At 51.3% G+C, this 16,905-nt stretch overlaps 2 protein-coding genes across 5 annotated transcripts in view; both read right to left on the bottom strand.

The window, feature by feature from the left end:
- Ehmt2 (euchromatic histone lysine methyltransferase 2) overlaps window positions 1–6,093 on the bottom strand; it is a 19,224-nt gene extending 13,131 nt beyond the window's left edge. For 2 of the 4 annotated variants that reach the window (XM_070024086.1, XM_070024087.1), the window contains exons 1-7: window positions 6,027–6,093; window positions 5,314–5,380; window positions 5,010–5,216; window positions 4,617–4,891; window positions 1,832–1,916; window positions 1,710–1,750; window positions 1,419–1,574 (exon numbers count right to left, since the gene is read on the bottom strand). In XM_070024086.1, the coding sequence (XP_069880187.1) occupies window positions 1,419–1,574; window positions 1,710–1,750; window positions 1,832–1,916; window positions 4,617–4,891; window positions 5,010–5,216; window positions 5,314–5,380; window positions 6,027–6,068 (873 nt within the window). In that variant the 5' untranslated portion in view covers window positions 6,069–6,093. Of the gene's footprint in view, window positions 1–1,418; window positions 1,575–1,709; window positions 1,751–1,831; window positions 1,917–4,616; window positions 4,892–5,009; window positions 5,217–5,313; window positions 5,972–6,026 lie in introns of those variants that run through there. The other 2 variants (XM_070024084.1, XM_070024085.1) reach the window with 1 other exon arrangement.
- Window positions 6,094–7,341: 1,248 nt separating this feature from the next.
- Zbtb12 (zinc finger and BTB domain containing 12) lies at window positions 7,342–10,413 on the bottom strand. The gene is made up of 2 exons (XM_070024091.1): window positions 10,382–10,413; window positions 7,342–9,582 (listed from the first exon to the last, which is right to left on the bottom strand). Exon 2 carries the CDS (start codon window positions 9,560–9,562, stop codon window positions 8,183–8,185), a length of 1,380 nt encoding a protein of 459 aa, XP_069880192.1. The 5' UTR covers window positions 9,563–9,582; window positions 10,382–10,413; the 3' UTR covers window positions 7,342–8,182.
- Between the last annotated feature and the right edge of the window lie 6,492 nt (window positions 10,414–16,905).

Raw genomic sequence — 16,905 nt, 5'->3', positions numbered from 1 at the left:
GAAGGATAACTTGAGCCTAGGGTGCATGACCAGCCTTGGCAACATAGACTCAGCATCCTACAAACAAAACACAAAAGGGAAATAAAGCAGGTATGGCAGTGCACGTCTATAATCTCAACTAAAGGAGAGGCAGAGATTGGGAAGATGGTTGTTTGAAGTCAGACTAAGGAAAATTTTACTGAAACTCCCATCTCAATCAACAGAAGAGCTTGACCTCACACCCTTATCTATTTGGGATGATCAAGGTCCAGGGGAGCTAGCGTATACACAAAACCTTATCCTTAAAACAAACCAAAAAGGGCTGGGGGTGTGGTTCATGTGGTAGAGTGTTTGCCTAGATAGTACAAGGCCCTGAGTTCCAGTACCACCTAAGGAAAAAGAAGCAAAAGAGCAAAACTACGTTGTATGGGCAAACATATACAACAAAACAAAACAAAATTGGGTGCGACTGGCTCATAGCTATAATCCTAGCTACTAAGGAGGCTGAGATCTGAGGACTGTAGTTTGAAGCCAGTTAAGAAAAAAGTCCAAAAGACTCTATCTCCAATTAACCAGCGAAAAAGCTGGACTGGAGGTATGGTTCAAGCGTTACAGTGCTAGCAATGATTCAAAAAGCTGAGCAAGTGCTGGAAGCCAAGTTCAAGCTCTAGTACACACACACACACACATACACGAACAAAAAAACACCAAACCAAAGGGCAAAAAACAAAAGCAAAAGGGGCTGGGAAGGTGGCTCAGTGGCAGAGCGCTCATCTTGCATGCATGAGGCGAGGCCCTGGGTTTGATTCCTCAGCACCACATAAGCAAAAAGAAAAAAGCCGAAGTGGCGCTGTGGCTCAAGTGGTAGAGCGCTAGCCTTGAGCTGAAGAGCTGAGGGACAGCGCTCAGGCCCAGAGTTCAGACCCCATGACTGGACCCCCCCCCAAATATAACAACAACAACAAAAAAAAACAAAAAACAACCCCCTAAACAAAAAACAACCATAAGATGGCTGCAAACAGAAGTGAAGAATGGTGGCTGCCCTGGTGGAGAAGGGGGAGGGCTGGAATGATTGGAGCACACACTGGAAACACTTGTAGATTACATGGGGCAGTGAATGAATCAGCGAGTGTTCACAAGACAAGGAAAGAAATAGAGGGGGAGGGGCTGGGATGTGGCTTAGTAGAGTGCTTGCCTAGCATGCACGAAGCCCTGGGTTTGATTCCTCAGTACCACATAGAAAAAGCTAGAAGTAGCACTGTGGCTCAAGTGGTAGAGTGCTAGCCTTGAGCAAAAGAAGCTCTGGAGCAGTGCCCAGGCCTGGAGTTCAAGCCCGAGGACCCACAAAAGAAAAGAAAAGGAGAGGAGAGGGGAGGGGAGGGGAGGAGAGGGGGAAACTGTAAAGACTAGAGGGAATTGGATCTGGGGCCCCAGCTCACCTTACTGTCAGAATCCACGCGTTCATCCACAGAGTAGGAGTCATAGTAGAGACTGAAGTCATCGCCTACCACTGTTTCCCACTCCTCTAGGGACCTGGGGTGCCCCTTGTCCAGGGACACTTCTCCGGAAGCCCTTGCAGAATTCAACTCCTCTGACTAGAAAAAGACAGAAAACTGGCGGCTTCTGGCAGTTTCCCAGTTTTTCAAGAACAGCATGTAGTCCTAGCTGCTAGGATTCCCCTGGAGCAGCATGCCCCCACCCCATGGGCAGGCCTTGCCCCTTTGGCTTACCAGGCCACCTGCAGAGTTCAGCTTCCTCCTTTTGGCCACCTCTGGAAGGAGAGAAAGGAGGACTGTATTCTAACCCCAGGACAGGCCACAGGAGGCTACGGGGAGTGGAGAGTGGGACTGACCTGAAGTTACCTTCCCCAGCGAATGCACATCATCACTCATGCGGAAATGCTGCACTTCTGGGGGCCGCTTCTCAGGGACTGGGGGCTGGAGCAAGAGGGACCAAGCTCAGGATCAAGGAGCAGCTACATGATGCTCAGGCAGGGTGGCAAAGGAAGCCAAGCTCCACAAAGTGTCAACCAAGGACCAAAAACCCTTTTCCCAAGCACAGGAGCATCCAGCATGCCATAGCTCACTTCTCTCTCCAACCACTGAGATGGCTCTTATTTTACAGATGAGAAAACAAGCTTAACAAGATTCAAGACAAGGCTCAAGGTCCATTGTACACCCACAACTGTAGCAGCATCATTCACAATGGCTGACCCATGAGAGCAAACCAAGTGTCCATAATGGATGGATAGACAAGCAAAATGGTGTACATTTTATGGGGCAATACAATCATCCCTCTGTATCCACACGTTCCATGTACAAAAAAAAAAATTAAAGGAAATCATTTTAGGCTCCAGTGGTTTACACTTGTAATCCTAGCTTCTCAGGAAGCTGAGATCTGAGGATCTTGGTAAGTAGCCAGCCCAGGGAGATAAACCTGAGAGACTCATTTCCAATTAGCTAGCAAAAAGCCAGAAGTAGAGGTGTGGCTCAAGTAGTAGAGTGTCAGCCTTGAACAAAAATTCCAAGTGTTCCAACTGGAACAAAAATTCCAAGGCCCAGTATTTGAGTTCAAGCCCCATATTGGCACAAAAAAATAAAATTGTGTCTGTATTGGTCACATACTGATGTTTCCCTAAATAATACAGCATAAAAATATTTACATAGCACCTACAATGTACTACTGTTATTTAGGGAAGCTTTAAAGTACACAGAAGATGTGTGACAGTCATATACAAATAGACACAGCAAAGCAAACATGGATTTTTGTACTCTAAGAATACAGAAATTTGGGCTGGGAAAGTGGCTCAGTTAGAGTGCTTGCTTTGCATGCTTGAGGCCCTGGGTTCGATTCCTCAGCATCACATAAGCAAAAAGAAAAAAGCCGGAAGTGGCGCTGTGGCTCAAGTGGTAGGGCACTAGCCTTGAGCTGAAGAGCTGAGACAGTGCCCAGACCCAGAGTTCAGGCCCCACGACCGGAACCTCCCCCCAAAAAAAAGAATACAGAAATTCACCCTTGGAATTCAACCTTAAAAAGGAAGGAAATTCTGATACAATGCTACAACATGAAGGAAACTTGAGATCACGATGTGAAATAGGGCAGTTACAAAAAAGAAAATACGGTATAATTATAGTTAGATGAGGTAAAGTAACCACACTCCAAGAGACAGAAAGAATAGTGGTTTCCAAGGCTGGGGGAGAGGAGAAAATGAGGAGTAATTACTTATTGGTTATAGAATTTAAATATTACAAGTTTTTTTTTTTAAGTGCCAGATGCCAGTGGCTCACGCCTATAATCCTAGCTACTCAGGAGGCTGAGATCTGAGGATTGTGGTTCAAAGCCAGACCAGGCAGGAAAGTCTATGAGACTCTTATCTCTAATTAACCGCCAGAAAACTGGAATTGGCGCTGTGGCTCAAGTGGTAGAGTGCTAGCCTTGAGCTGAAGCGCTTAGGACTGGTGCCCAGGCCCAGAGTTCAAGCATATGACGGACAAAAAAAAAAAAAAGGACTGATGGTTGCACAACATTATCTTGTTTTTTATTTTTGCCAGTCCTGGGGCTTAAAATCAGGGCCTGGGCACTGTCCCTCAGCTTCTTTTCCTCAAGGCTAGCGCTCTATCATTTGAGCCACAGCGCCCCTTCCGGCTTTTCCTGTATATGTGATACTGAGGAATCAAACCCAGGGCTTCTTGAGTGCTAGGCAAGCACTCTACCACAAAGCCACATTTCCAACCATCAATGTATTTAATAATACTGAGTTATACACCAAAAAATAATTTAGGTGGTAAGTTTTATTTATTTATTTATTTATTTATTTATTTATTTATTTATTTATTGCTGGTCCTGAGGCTTGAACTCAGGGCCTGGGCACTGTCCCTGAGCTTCTCTGTGCTCAAGGTTAGCGCCCTACCACTTGAGCCACAACACAGCTTCTGGCTTTTTGTTTATGTAGTGCTGAGGAATCGAACCCAGGGCCTCATGCATGTAAGGCAAGCACTCTGCCAGTAAGCCACATTCCCAGCCCAGTTTTATGTTTTTTTACATAATCAACCAGAAAGAAAGAAAAAAAGACCTTGACCCTGGAAGGCTATTTAAGCCACACCCAGAACAAAGTGACCCTAAGACTCCTATTTGGAAGCCTTTGTGACTCCCCCGAGTCATTACAGTAGCCTATCTCCTTCCCAGGAAGAATTCCCTCCCCAGCCCCTAAAAAATTCCCAGTAAAAAGTTACAAATGGTGTGGGAGTAATTTTTAAGAAGGGTGGAAAAAGCTCCTTTAGGATTTGCCTTGAGGTACAAAAGAAGAAGGATTGGGAGTTCCACAGTCCAGACCAAAGGAATAATTACATTAACTATGGGATTAACTCTCCAACAGCTGTCAGTTTCCTCCATTTTCTTTTTAAACCACCCCTCTCCCAAGAACAAAACTCCAGGAAAATAGAGATCGGTGGTTTACATATTAAGCCCACCACAATATTTAACACGTAGTAGTCCCAGGGAAAATGTGATTGCCTTCTAGGAGCCTGAGGCTAAATTGAAGAAAAACAAAACAAAACAAAAGCTCCTAACAGAGGTTTCCCACTCCACATGAATTAATTACTTCATTACCTCCCCATCCACATTGCTCATTCCCTCACCTGCCCATTTCCTGGTTTGGACATGGTTTTCCTGGCTCGGTGAACCTTGGGCTGACCCTCCGGGGTGGTGGTAGCTGGTGGAGGGGGTGGTGGAGGAGGTGGAGGTTCAGGCCCTGTAGCGGAAGTTCCCTGGGACCCCGGCATACTCAGCAGCCTCATAGCTAAACTCTGGACCGAAGGAGGCGATTTTCCTGCTCCTGTCATTGACATTTTGGCCCGGCTGGGACAAGCACCCCCCTTGCTGGGAGAAGAGGGGAACGACTTTGTGGCATGGCCTAGAAAAGAGGACAAGCAGACAGACGAGAAGATCAGACGGACAGACAGATAAGAAGGCAGAGTGAGAAGACCCTCCACCCGCCCCCCACCCCCCCACCCCCCTCCCCGGCCTCTCACCCAACAGGATTCGGCCCCCATCTCCCTCCAGATTCTCGGGCTCGTCCCCAATGAGCGGCGTCGCTCCTACAGGGGTGTCAGCCCCTTCGTCGCCGACGGTAACAGTGACCGAGGCCGGAGATGAGGGGCCAACAGGCTCCAAGGAGTCTGGGTTGGCCTTGGGTAGGGTCTCCTCGCCGTGAGGGGTGTCCCCCAAAGAGCCATGAACTGTAGAGGACGAGAAAAAGTTCAGGCTAAGCGATCCGGGAATCCTATACGAAAGGGAGGAAGAAGGTCCAGCTGGGCCCGTTTCGGCCGCACTCACCTCTCTCGGTGGCTCCTCGGGGCTCCTTCTCCAGCAGCAGCGCCCCCATCTCAGCGGGGGCCTCCCCCTGAGAGGGGAGACAAGGAACCGGTGGGCTGGTCAGCCCGGCGGGGAGCTGGGGGGCCCAGGACGCCTGGGCCCTGGGAAGAGACAGTAGGCTCCGAGGCCTACCTCTTCCTCTATGGGGCCCCCCCCTTCCTCGGCCTCGACTGCCCGGAGGGGCTGCACGACCCCTCCCCCGGGCCCGCATCAACCCCCGCCCTCTCGGCAGACCCCGCATCTCTGGGGCCGAGAGGAGAGGAGGGGGAGGGGGCGGGGCCTCCGCGCCCCGGCCCCGCCCCCTCCTCCCGGCTGCACGCGCCGCTCCCCCTTTGTCCCCCAGGCCGCGGGGACCCCGGGCACCAACCCCTCCAGCGCCCGCTGCCCCCCAGCCCGGTGGACGGCCCCTCGTGCCCCTCGCGCGAGCTCCGGGGGCCCCGGCGTTCGCCGCCCATCCAGGGGCCGCCGGCGGCTGCATGCGCGCCTCCGTGCCCACTCCCCCCACCTCCCACCCCCTCGTCCCCTCATCCGCCCCCGGTGCTGGCCCCCTGGATTGCTGCAAGTCCCGCTCGGGCCCCCCGGCCCCGTTGCACCCCCGGAGCATTGCACGGGCGCGCGCTTCCCCCGGGCGCGCGCGCGGGCATGCACCCGCCTCTCCCCCTCCCCTTCCGCACCTCGGCGGCCGCCGCCGCTGCAGCTCCCGCCGCCGCCGCCATCGCCGCTTGCGCGGGGGGCCGAGCCGGCGCGCGGCCGCCCCGGGTCACGTGGTCGGGAAAGGGCGGGCGAGGAGGAGCCTTAAAGGAGCCGGTACGCGCAACCTGGCCATTTTCTCCTCCAAGGCCGGCCTCGGGCTGGGCTGTGGCTGCCCTAGGCTGGGGGCTGCGGGGGAGATCCTTCATCTCCAGCCTCTGCTCCGCGGGGAACAGGGTGAGGCTCGCTGGGACCCCGGCCTCTCGGCCCCTACCTGGCGTTAGGTGACTCGGGGAGCGTCCTGGCCTCCCGGCGCCCCGCAGCCGCTGTATTTCTGTTTGGCCCACTCGGGCTTCTCCCGCCCGGTTAATTTTCTGACTTGTGTCTGGGAGGTCAGCTAGAAGGCCTCAGTTTTGGCCTCGTCTCTAGCGAGCAAGAAGGATCGATGGGGACGCTCGTAAAGACACCTTTTTCTCCTAGCTGGTTCTAGCGTCCCTTAGAGCAACCTCCTTAAAAAAAAATCTGGGGCTAAATGTCTCTTCTGCTTATGCCAGGCGGGTTTATGCTGTCACCTGCTCTACAGAACCCAAGGAAGTCCAGCCGTCCGAATGACTATTGTCTAGTGACACAATAGTAAGTAACCATTTTGCCAAACACTTCACAAGCACCATCAGGCTACTCATAGGCCAGCGGACAGTGTATGTTCGGAAATGATACGCACCAAGATATACACTCCTCATCCTAGTGAAGAGTAAGGTCTCCTTTAGTGGTCACATCTTTGTGAAGTTTGGAAGTCCCTGTATGGTCACACATACTATGTGACTGACACTGGCAGGTGGTTAGATTTTGGGATACCTGAGGCCAATTCAAGACCTTCTGGGAACTGTAGTTCTCTGGTACTGAACTTTTGAGAGCTTTCTGGGAATTGTAGTCTTCCTTGTACCCTAAGGCAACTTTAGCAAGGGTTAGCATTCCTAAAAATATAAAATTATGGGGGTGGGAGGAGCACACAGATCAGATGCATGCCTGCCTGCAATCTCAGCAGACTTGTAGCCCATCGTAAGCCTTGACCTACAAGTAGAGGAACAGTTAAACCTGTGTGCCATGAGGTTTAGGGCTAGGTGTTGAGGGTGGAGAACTTAATATTCCTAGCCTGAGAAGTTTACTTAAGTTCCCTATTTTCTTTGAGGTTGGGCTCCTTTGGACACTGGACTTCATGAATTTGTGACCTCTGGGTGTTGAGCATTAGAGAGAGAGGCTCTCGGGTAGGATAGTCATATACAAGCAGTTGCCAGAATATAAAGAAAAAAACCTTTTTTTTTTATTTTGTGAAAAACAAAGCAGAAAAAACTAAAACCCCAAACTTCAGAAAAAATCCTAAAAAATACGTGTTTTCTTAAAAAATACTGTATTGTCTCTACTACTCTCCCTCCCCAACAGCCCCTCCTTGTGTCTCTTTTCTCTTAAGTGCCCTGCCCCCACCCCATCACTATTCATTGTTCTTGCTATTGTACCCCCACTTCCCAGTTATCTACCCAGGTTGCTCACCCAACTGTTCTCTTACCTGGCACCTTATTTTGTTCTCCCTTGATTTTGGTGAGCCTTTTACCTACAGTCCCAACTTCCCCAGCATGCAAGAACTTGTCTCCCCTTCCTTTTCTGGGATTCAATAATCATTTCCCCCTTATCATGCCCTCTCCCAAGGATCTATTCTAAACAGGGGAGCAAGTAAGCTGCCTCCTGTCAAGTCCCCGCCCAACTCCCACCCACCCGGCCCCACCTCAAGAAATGTCACAATCTCCCCCTAGGCAGCCTTAGCCAGAAAGAAAAAAACCCAAAACATTTTCCAGCCTTTGCCTTTTCTCATTCTGTAAGACCCTTTCCCCACCCTCCACATATCCATGCACCTCTACAAGAAATCTTTCTCGGAGACCCAATATTCTCTTGGACTTGTCAAAGAACCCCACCTCTGGTCCCATCCTTTTCCTCTCCAAGAGGCAGGGTCTTCTCACCAAAGAATCTTCCTCCCTTCTCCCTTAGGATGTATATGTCTTCCCAGGATACCCAGATTCCCCCCAATTCTGCCAAGCTCAGGAGCCCTCTTCCTACCCAGCCCAAGGACCCCGGCCTCCTGGCCCTGCTAGCGGATGAGGACATTGATCTCCGCCACACTGGCGTCCAGCACATTCTCGGCTGTGGTCTTGCCGTGCTGCTCCTTGAGGTGCCGCCTAATGGCAGGCTTGTGGGCGAAGCGCACGTCGCAGTAGGAGCAGCGGTAGGGCCGCGCTCCTGAGTGTAGATTGAGGTGGTCGTGCAGCGTGGACTTCTGTGTGAAGCACTTGCCACAGATGCCGCACGAGTGCGACTTGACGCCACGGTGCACGTTCATGTGGCGGTTGAGGTTGCTGCTGTGGTTGAACTGCTTGCCGCAGCGTGGGCACATGAAGATGAAATGCTGTGCACGCATGTGGAAGACCAACTTCTCCACGCCCTGGAACACTTCGGGGCACTTGGTGCACTTGATGTTCTTTAAAGGGTTTCCACTTGAAAAGCCCCCTGGCAAGGGTCCCCGGCTACCCCCTGCCCCCAGGCTGCCCCCCGCCCCCCGAGCAGCCATGGCCACCGCTGCTGCTTCCACCAGGCCCGAAGTGGCCCCCACACTGGCCCGGCCTCCAGGAATCAACAGCAGGCCCTCCCCTTCGGCATCCTCGGACAGGCTGTAGCAGGCCTTTACCACTCCCTGCGGTGGAGCTACAGCACTGGGGGCCACACTACTCTGGGCCAGCTCCCCAAGGTGGCCGCTCACAGAGCCCCCAATACCCAGACCTGCTCCTAGGCTTCCGGAGGGTTTGAGCCGGTGAGCCACCTCAAGGGCAGACTCCACCTTCACGATGCAGATGTCCGACACATCCTCATCCTCATCCTCCTCCTCCTCCTCGGCCTTCAGTTCTAGATCCTCATCCAGTGGGAACTCCAGCTTCACAGGCCGGAGGAGAGGAGGGGGTAGAGGAGGTGGGGGTGGGGGCTTGGGAGCTGGCTTTGGGGTCCTGGCTGGAGGGAGGAGAGATTTGGTGGCACTGACACTGCTCACGAGGCTAGCCTCGCTGACCCCATCCTCCTTGAGGCCTATTTTGGGTTCAATGAACTGGCTGAGGGCATTCCGGCATTTCTCCACCACGTGCTCCATTTGCAGGTAGGAGGCAGCTGTTAGGTAGTTGACGATGTCCCTGACAGCAAATTCCAGGGCGCCCGTGTAGCAGGAGAGGAGCAGGTCGGCCACGATGCGTGCGCTGTGCATCAGGGAGACCTGCAACTCGGAGCTGGGGTTCAGCAAGAACTGGTCCCGAAGAAACGGCGAGCAGGCGGCCAAGATGACCTTGTGGCCACGGAACTTGAGGCTGTCGGCCACAATGGTCACGTCGCAGAACCGCTCCTCAGCCCGGAGCTGGTTCATGTTCCGCAGCGTAGCGGCCTCGTGGCCAGGCAGCTGGAAGCGCAGGACTTCCACCCCAGAGGCCATTGTGGCGGGAATGGGCAACCCTGGGGTGGGAAGGAAAATGGTCAGAGACAAAGGTCTCCGGCTCGCCAATGCCAAGGCTCTAGTGCGTCCCCCCTCCCCCGCCCCGCGGCATCAGCTTTCCCAGTCTCCACGCCTCTTCCTCAGTTTCCCCAAGCCTGGGGAGGCGCGGTCCCCGTTCGGAGGGAGGCGTGGTTCCCGGGGGCGGGGCAGCGGCGTCCACACCCCCCCCGAGTCCGGCGGCCTGCAACGCTGGGGCGAACCCGCGCGCCCGCGAAAAGATGGAGAAACGGAGACACCCTGGTCTCTGGACTCCGGGGTGGCCCTGGAGGGCCGGCGCTGCTCACCCCGCCTCCTGCACCCCGGGCCTCATTCCACTGACCTCCCTTTGCACGTCTTCCCCCTCGTCGTCCGCACACCGCGTGCACGCCCCCTCCCACGCGGGGCTCCGCGGCACGCCCCCCCCCAGCTCCCCAACCCTGAGCGCACGCGCCTCTCACCTGGCCCGGCTCCGCGCGCTGGGTTTCCCCCCCCTATAGCTCCCCCACCCCCCCGGGGCCGGCAGCGCCCCCCACACTCGGGCAGGGCCTGGGCAGCGCGCAGGCGCGGGGGTGCGCGGGGCGCGCGCGCGGGGCCGGCTCCGCGTGGGCGTCAGGGGGGAGGGGCGGGGGCGGCTCGCGCGGCGTGTTCCAGGCCCCGCGCTCGGCGGCCTCGGCGAGGACTCGGAGAGGAGGAAGAGGGGAGGGAATTAAAGGAGCAGGATCCCCCCCTTCCAGACTCCCCCCTTTCTTCCCCCGCACACCCCCCTCCCCACACACACACGGTTAAAGGGCTGGACAGCCGTGCCTCCCCTTTGGCCAGGATTATTTGTCCGCCAGAGCGGAAATACGTTCCCCACCGTCCCCCTCCCTTCTCGCTCTCCCCCCCCACCCACCCCCCTCCTCGGTGCCTCTGGGGCCCGCGGCCCGTCTGCGCGTGCGTGCCAAGTGCCGCGCTGAGGCTCGCTGGCTCGGGCCCGCCCCGCGCCCCCCTCGCGCCCCCCTTCTGCTCCCGGCGGTCCACTGGGCTTGCTCCGCGCCCCCGCGCGCCCCGCCCTCCCCGTGGCCCCCGGCGCGCGCCCGCGGGAGCTGCGAGCCGCAGGCGCTGCCACCTGCTGCAAAAGGTGGTGCTGCCCCGACCCGCTGCGCAGCGGGCGGCCCCGGGTGCGGGGCGGGCCTCCCCCCAGGCCTCACGGTTATCCGACGACGTCGCCCACGAGAGCCCCCGGTGTCCAGTTCCTCCGGCCGCACTTCCAAGACTTTTTTTTTTCCAAGTCTCCTGCCCAGCCCTCCTGGCCTGAAAGATGGTTGCATTTCCCCGAGGAATCCAACGACCCCACCTTTCCCCTCTGTCACTTAAAAATCACACCTCGCCCTCCCTTTCATTTCCATAATTGCCAAGTCAAATGTCTCCACTTGTGCAGTTGATGACCTTGCCTACTTCTCCCTTCACTGTGTAATTAACCATAGGGCTAATTCTTATAATAATGTAAATTAGTGGTGTAATTCTATTTTCCCCAGCCTCCCTCGGCTCCCTCCCTGCACCACCACCGGCTCTGAGCAGCCAGCAAGTAAACAAAACTTCCCCTCAACTCTGCCCCTCACCTTCTTTGTCAGTCTCAAATTTAAGATGCAGTCTCCACAGCTTCTCCAGCAGCACTTAGAGCCTTGAAGGCTGAGCCTCAAGCACCCCCCACCCCCCACCTTGTACCCATAATACCCACACACTCCCACCCTTCCAAGATCCAAGTCAGTGGAGATGTCAATGTTTTCTGCCAAGTTGCTTTTTTTTTTTTTTTTTTGCATCCTCCAGGAAGACCAGCACATTTTTCTTACATCTTAATTCTGAGCTGCTTTTGTTACATAGTGTGTTCGATATCTGTGTTCCCCCGTGAGACTGTAAGTTTTTGATTACAGGAATTAGGCTGTGGGTTATGTTTTGCAAATAAAAGTCATGTAATAAATGACTGGCTGTTGAAGTCATTCTTCAGCTCAGCCAGCATCCACCCATAAAAAGTTTATTTCTGACTTCAACTGAATACCCAAACTCAAGGGATGCTGTTTGGTGAGAGGGTGTGGCTAGCGTTTAGGTAGTGACTTGGCTCAGGCTCATAAATGATCTTTTATGTTGCCATCCAGTTCTTTCTATTCTAAAATACTTCCTTTGTAGAAATCGCCTTTGTTGTTAGACCATGTGGATTCAAGGAAGAACGGAGGCTCCTGTGTGGTCTGATATACTGGAGGCTCCTGTGTCTGATATACCTGATTCAGAGCCATATTCCAACTGCTTACTACAGGAGGGCCTTTGGGCAATTTACTTAATCCTCTAAATCACATCTTTATTTTTTAATTGAAGATCCTGATTCCTCCTACTGCTTGCATAATAGTTAAGTGAGCCTGGCACACAACAATAACTCCTTTCCCTTTTTTTACCTGGGAGACACTATGACATTTTCAACATAAATTAAAAATTCTGTTTTCCTGTTTTTCATTTCCAACTTTCTTTTTTAAAGTTTACAATTCTAATGAGAGCAGAAATAGGAAAAAGCTGTCAGATAAAGAATAATATTTTGTAAAGTTTTTTAAATTAAATAGTTTAAATTGTTATTAGAAAGATGATATACAGAGGGGTTACTGTTTCATAAGTCAGGTAGTGGGTATGTTTCTTCCTTTGCTCTCTCCCAGTTGAAATTTTGTAATTTTATCTTCTGCCCTCTTGCTACTTCTGTTTAGGATGGATCAGGGGCCCAGTCTTAGCCTGTTGCTTAAGATAGATCGTTCTTGGTGGCAAGTGAAACTGGGAGTTGATGAACTCTTCCAGTGTCTGGCCTACTCAGTTACTGACTCACAGGGGCAAGATGAAGTACACAGAGCTGTTGTTTCTTGTCCAGTCTGTTAGGGAGATGAGGTGAGGCTGCTTTCCCACATATCCCCCCCCCTAGGAGGTCTAGAATCATGTAGCCCTGTGCACCTTGTTCCCCAACTTCTGTCAATGTAAGACAAGCGGGGGGGGGGGGGGGGGGGGGCCTTCTTGTCCTGAGTCTTCAGAACCAAATGCCTTAGCATAGTGTCAAGATCAGGCAAATTCAGGATTCTTAGTAGGCTTTAGAAATAAAATCCAAGAAGTAGAGCTATGGCTAAAGTGGTAGAGCACCAGCCTTGAGTGAAAAAACTTAAGGGACAACACTCAGGCCCTGAGTTCAAGACACAGTACTGGCACAAAAAAGAAAATGAAAGGAAGAAAGGAAAGAAAGATTCCAGCCAGAGATATGGATGTGAGAAACACCAAAGAGACAGAAGCTTCTAGTCCAGATGCGTAGTCATCAAAGCCCCAGAAGGGCCCAATGCTGGCGGCCTAGCTACTTGGATCTCATTTTGAAGCTATTATAGACAAATCTGTGAGACTCTTATCTCCAGTTAAAGGCTGCAGTCATAGTCAGCGCTTCTCCCCACCCCTTTCTTCCCCCCTCTTCTTTCTCTCATCCTGGGGCTTGACCCAAAAGTTTGTTGTCCTGAGCTTTTGTGCTCAAGGCTAGTACTCTACCAGTTCCACTTCCAGCTTTTTGGTGGTTAATTGGAGATAAGATTCTCAAGGACTTTCCTGCCCAAACTGGCTTCAAACTATGATTCTTAGATGTCAGCCTCCTGAGTAGCTGGGATTACAGGCCTGAGTCTTCCATGCCTAGCCATATAGCTCTTTATAAATAAAATGATTTCCTAAAGGAGCATATCTTTAGGGGAGGAATCCAAAGGTGCAACTTCTCTGAAATGAATTCCAGGAAATGGAAATGAGTTTTTGTTATTATTGTTGGTGGTGGTGGCATTTATTTTTGCTTTGTGTGTGTGTGTGTGTGTGTGTGTGTGTGTGTGTGTGTGTGTGTGTGTGTGTGTGTGTGTGTGCTTCTTTTCAGAGGAGGCAAAGGAAGGTACAGAAAGGGAGGAAGAAAGGGTGACCTAATGCAGTCATGATATTCAGCATATGAAAATGCTGAACTAGGGGCTGGGAAGTTGGCTCAGTGGTAGAGTGCTTGCCTTACATGCATGAGGCCCTGGGTTCAATTCCTCAGCACTTCATAAGCAGAAAAAAGCCAGAAGTGGTGCTGTGGCTCAAGTGGTAGGGCATTAGCCTTGAGCTGAAGAGCTGAGGGACAGCGCCCAGGCCCAGAGTTCAGCCCCCACAACTGGCAAAAAAAAAAGAAAATGCTGAACTATTTAAATGAAAATGAACTATACAACTTGTGAGCAGGGATGGGAAGGGAAAACTGAGGGAAAGCAAAGGAAGGGATAACTCTGTTAAAAAAAACAAACACGTATTCATTGTGATAGTGCAGCCTTGATTTGAGTTCAAGCCCTCATGTTGGTTAAAAAAATCTCCAAACCAAAAACAGTTTACATATATTATACAATATTTATTTTTTGCTAGTATCAGAGTTGAAACTCAGGACTTTCTTGCCTGAGCTGGCTTTGAACCACAGTCTTTCAAATCTCAGCTTCCTAAATAGCTGGGATTACAGATACAAATCACTGACACCTAGCTTATAAATATGTATATTTTTACATATAATATACACATATAAAATGCATAATATAAACAATATATAAAACACATATCTATATTTTTTTCATATAATCACTCATATGATTCAAAATTCAAAAAATATATTCTAGGTGCTGGTGGCTCATGCTATAATCCTAGCTACTCAAGAGGCTGAGATCTGAGCTTTACAATGTCGGTGGGGGAGGGAGGGGGAGAAGGATTGAGTGGGGGGAGGGGGGAGGCTGGGAAGGGAGGTGAAGGGTAAACAAAGAAGGAGGCTGCAATGCTTGGTAAGAAATGTATGCATTATCCTGCCCATGTAATTGTAACCCCTCTGTACAGTATGTTCACAAATAAAAAAAAAAAAAAAAAAAAGAGGCTGAGATCTGAGGATAATTGTTTGAAACCAGTACAGGCAGGCAAAGTCCAGAGATTTGTCTTGAATTAACCAGCAAAGTTATGGCTCAAATGGTAGAGTGCTATCTGTGAATGAGAAGACCTGATTTTAAGTCCCAGTACTAACATTAAAAACAAACAAATGGCTGGGCGCCGGTGGCTCACGCCTATAATCCTAGCTACTCAGGAGGCTGAGATCTGAGAATCGCGGTTCAAAGCCAGCCCGGGCAGGAAAGACCGTGAGACTCCTATCTCCAATAAACCACTAGAAAACCGGAAGTGGCGCTGTAGCTCAAATGGTAGAGCGCTTGCCTTGAGCTGAAGAGCTGAGGGACAGCGCCCAAGCCCAGAGTTCAAGCCCCATGACCCACAAAAACAAACAAACAAACAAACAAACAATTGGGCTGGGAAGGTTGCTCAGTGGTAGAGCGCTTGCCTTGCAGGCCTCAGGCCCTGGGTTCAATTCCTCAGCACCACATAAGCAAAAAGAAAAAAGCTGGAAGTGGCGCTGTGGCTCAAGTGGTAGAGCACTAGCCTTGAGCTGAAGAGCTGAGGGACAGCACCCAGGCCCAGAGTTCAGGCCCCACAACCGGACCCAAAACAAACAAACAAACAAACAAACAAACAAACAAACAGGGGGTAGGAAGGTGGCTCAGTGGCAGAGTGCTTGCCTTGTTGCATGCACGAGGCCCTGGGTTTGATTCCTCAGCACCACATGAGCAGAAAAAGCTGGAAGTGGTGCTGTGGCTCAAGTAGTAGAACACTAGATTTGAGCCGAAGAGCTAAGGGACAGTGCCTAGGCCTAAAGTTAAGGCCTCACAACCGACACACACACACCCACACACACACATAAAACCATAACAAAACTAGGAAGTAGCTCTGTGGCTCAAAGTGTTAGAACACTAGTCTTGAGTGCAAAAGCTCAAGGACAGTACCCAGGCCATGAGTTCAAGCCCCATGACTGAAAAAAAAAATTATAAAAGGTACATTATGAAGGCCTCACCCCCTCCCTTCAGCAGCCAATATTCAGCAAGAACATTTTTTTGTTTCTTCCGAGCTGTTTGATCTCCTTCCAACAACTTTTATCTTGACTGTATTGCAGCCTCCTACTTCCCAGAATCACATTCTGGACATCATCAGCTTTTGGCACTTTATCTTGTGTCTGAAATTTAAGGTCCCAGCACAACATTCCCTGAGAAGCCCACAGCCATGCCTAAATATAAATATGCGTGCTCACCCTACTAGGAGGCTTTCTTTCTTCCACCTGCCCTTTCCCATCCCACCCTCCCCTTGTCCTCCACTGTTCACCTGAAAGATACAAAGCAGAGGGAGTGAGAAAAGGACTAGGGCCTGTGGTACAGTCTTCAGAGGCACGCCCCCGGTGTCCTACTTTCTCTACTTAGGCCCACACCTCCTAAAGTTTCCCGAGTCTCCTAAAATGTTCAAATGGTAACATTTTGTCCCTGGTGCCCAAAGGCTTATGACTATCCCATAATGCAAAATGCCTTTAGTCACGCGTGCTCTAGGCTCCTTTGACTCATGCCTTATAATCCTAGCTTCGGAGGAGGCTGGGATCTGAGGATCTAAGTTTGAAGTTGGCCTCTGCCAGAAAGTTGGGTGAGGCCCCACAACTCCTAATTTCCTAGTTTAATTCTAGGTAAGGACAAGTGCTCCCAGTTTAATTCTCGGGGAATTTGAATAATGGATGTCAAGGAACAGAGTTTCCGTAACAGAAGAAAGGTTTCGGCCTGCTAGCAGGCCTCTGGGGCCCAGAGGCTTAAAAAAGCCAGAATCTGACCAACCCCTTTTCTGAGGCCCTAAGGGCAATGTATGCAAAGGTTCCCCAAGGTCATAGTTGGGCAATCCATTCAAAGTAAGTAGATCAGTGCCTGGCAGAATTGGGGAGGGTATATGAATCCAGCCATCTAGCAGGGGCCAGTGTTTAAGGAAGTAGGTGGAGTCTACCAATATGAGTTATTTTATTTATTTATTTATTTTTAAAAAGAATGAGAGGAATAGAAACCAAAACCACTTCTCTTACTGCTCAGAAAGATTTGTTACTTGGGCTGAGGGGAAGCCTCCTGGAGGTCATTGGCTCTGATCTTATTTATAGAGCTCCTTGATTTCAACAAAAACTGCCTAGGCTTCTGCTTCTGGAGAGCTGAAGCTACCCAAATAACTAGTGGTTATTATACAACTAGTGGTTATAAATGGGTGAGGGTGAAGGACGGGTTCTTTGAGAGTCTGGAGGATAAAGGATTTAAGGAGGATGGAGGATGGTTACTGGAGGGCAAGAGGCAAGAGTTAGGGAGGCTGGGCTCAGGAAGGTACCATGCAGGGGCATGGAGGGGACTCGAGGGATGTGCAGATGCTCT

The sequence above is a fragment of the Dipodomys merriami genome, unplaced genomic scaffold, assembly GCF_024711535.1.
Source record: "Dipodomys merriami isolate MVZ:Mamm:240054 unplaced genomic scaffold, mDipMer1.0.p SCAF_16, whole genome shotgun sequence".
In the NCBI taxonomy this organism is placed as follows: Eukaryota; Metazoa; Chordata; class Mammalia; order Rodentia; family Heteromyidae; genus Dipodomys; species Dipodomys merriami.
Note: the sequence above shows the minus strand (reverse complement) of the source record. Positions and strands in the feature narration are given on the sequence as shown.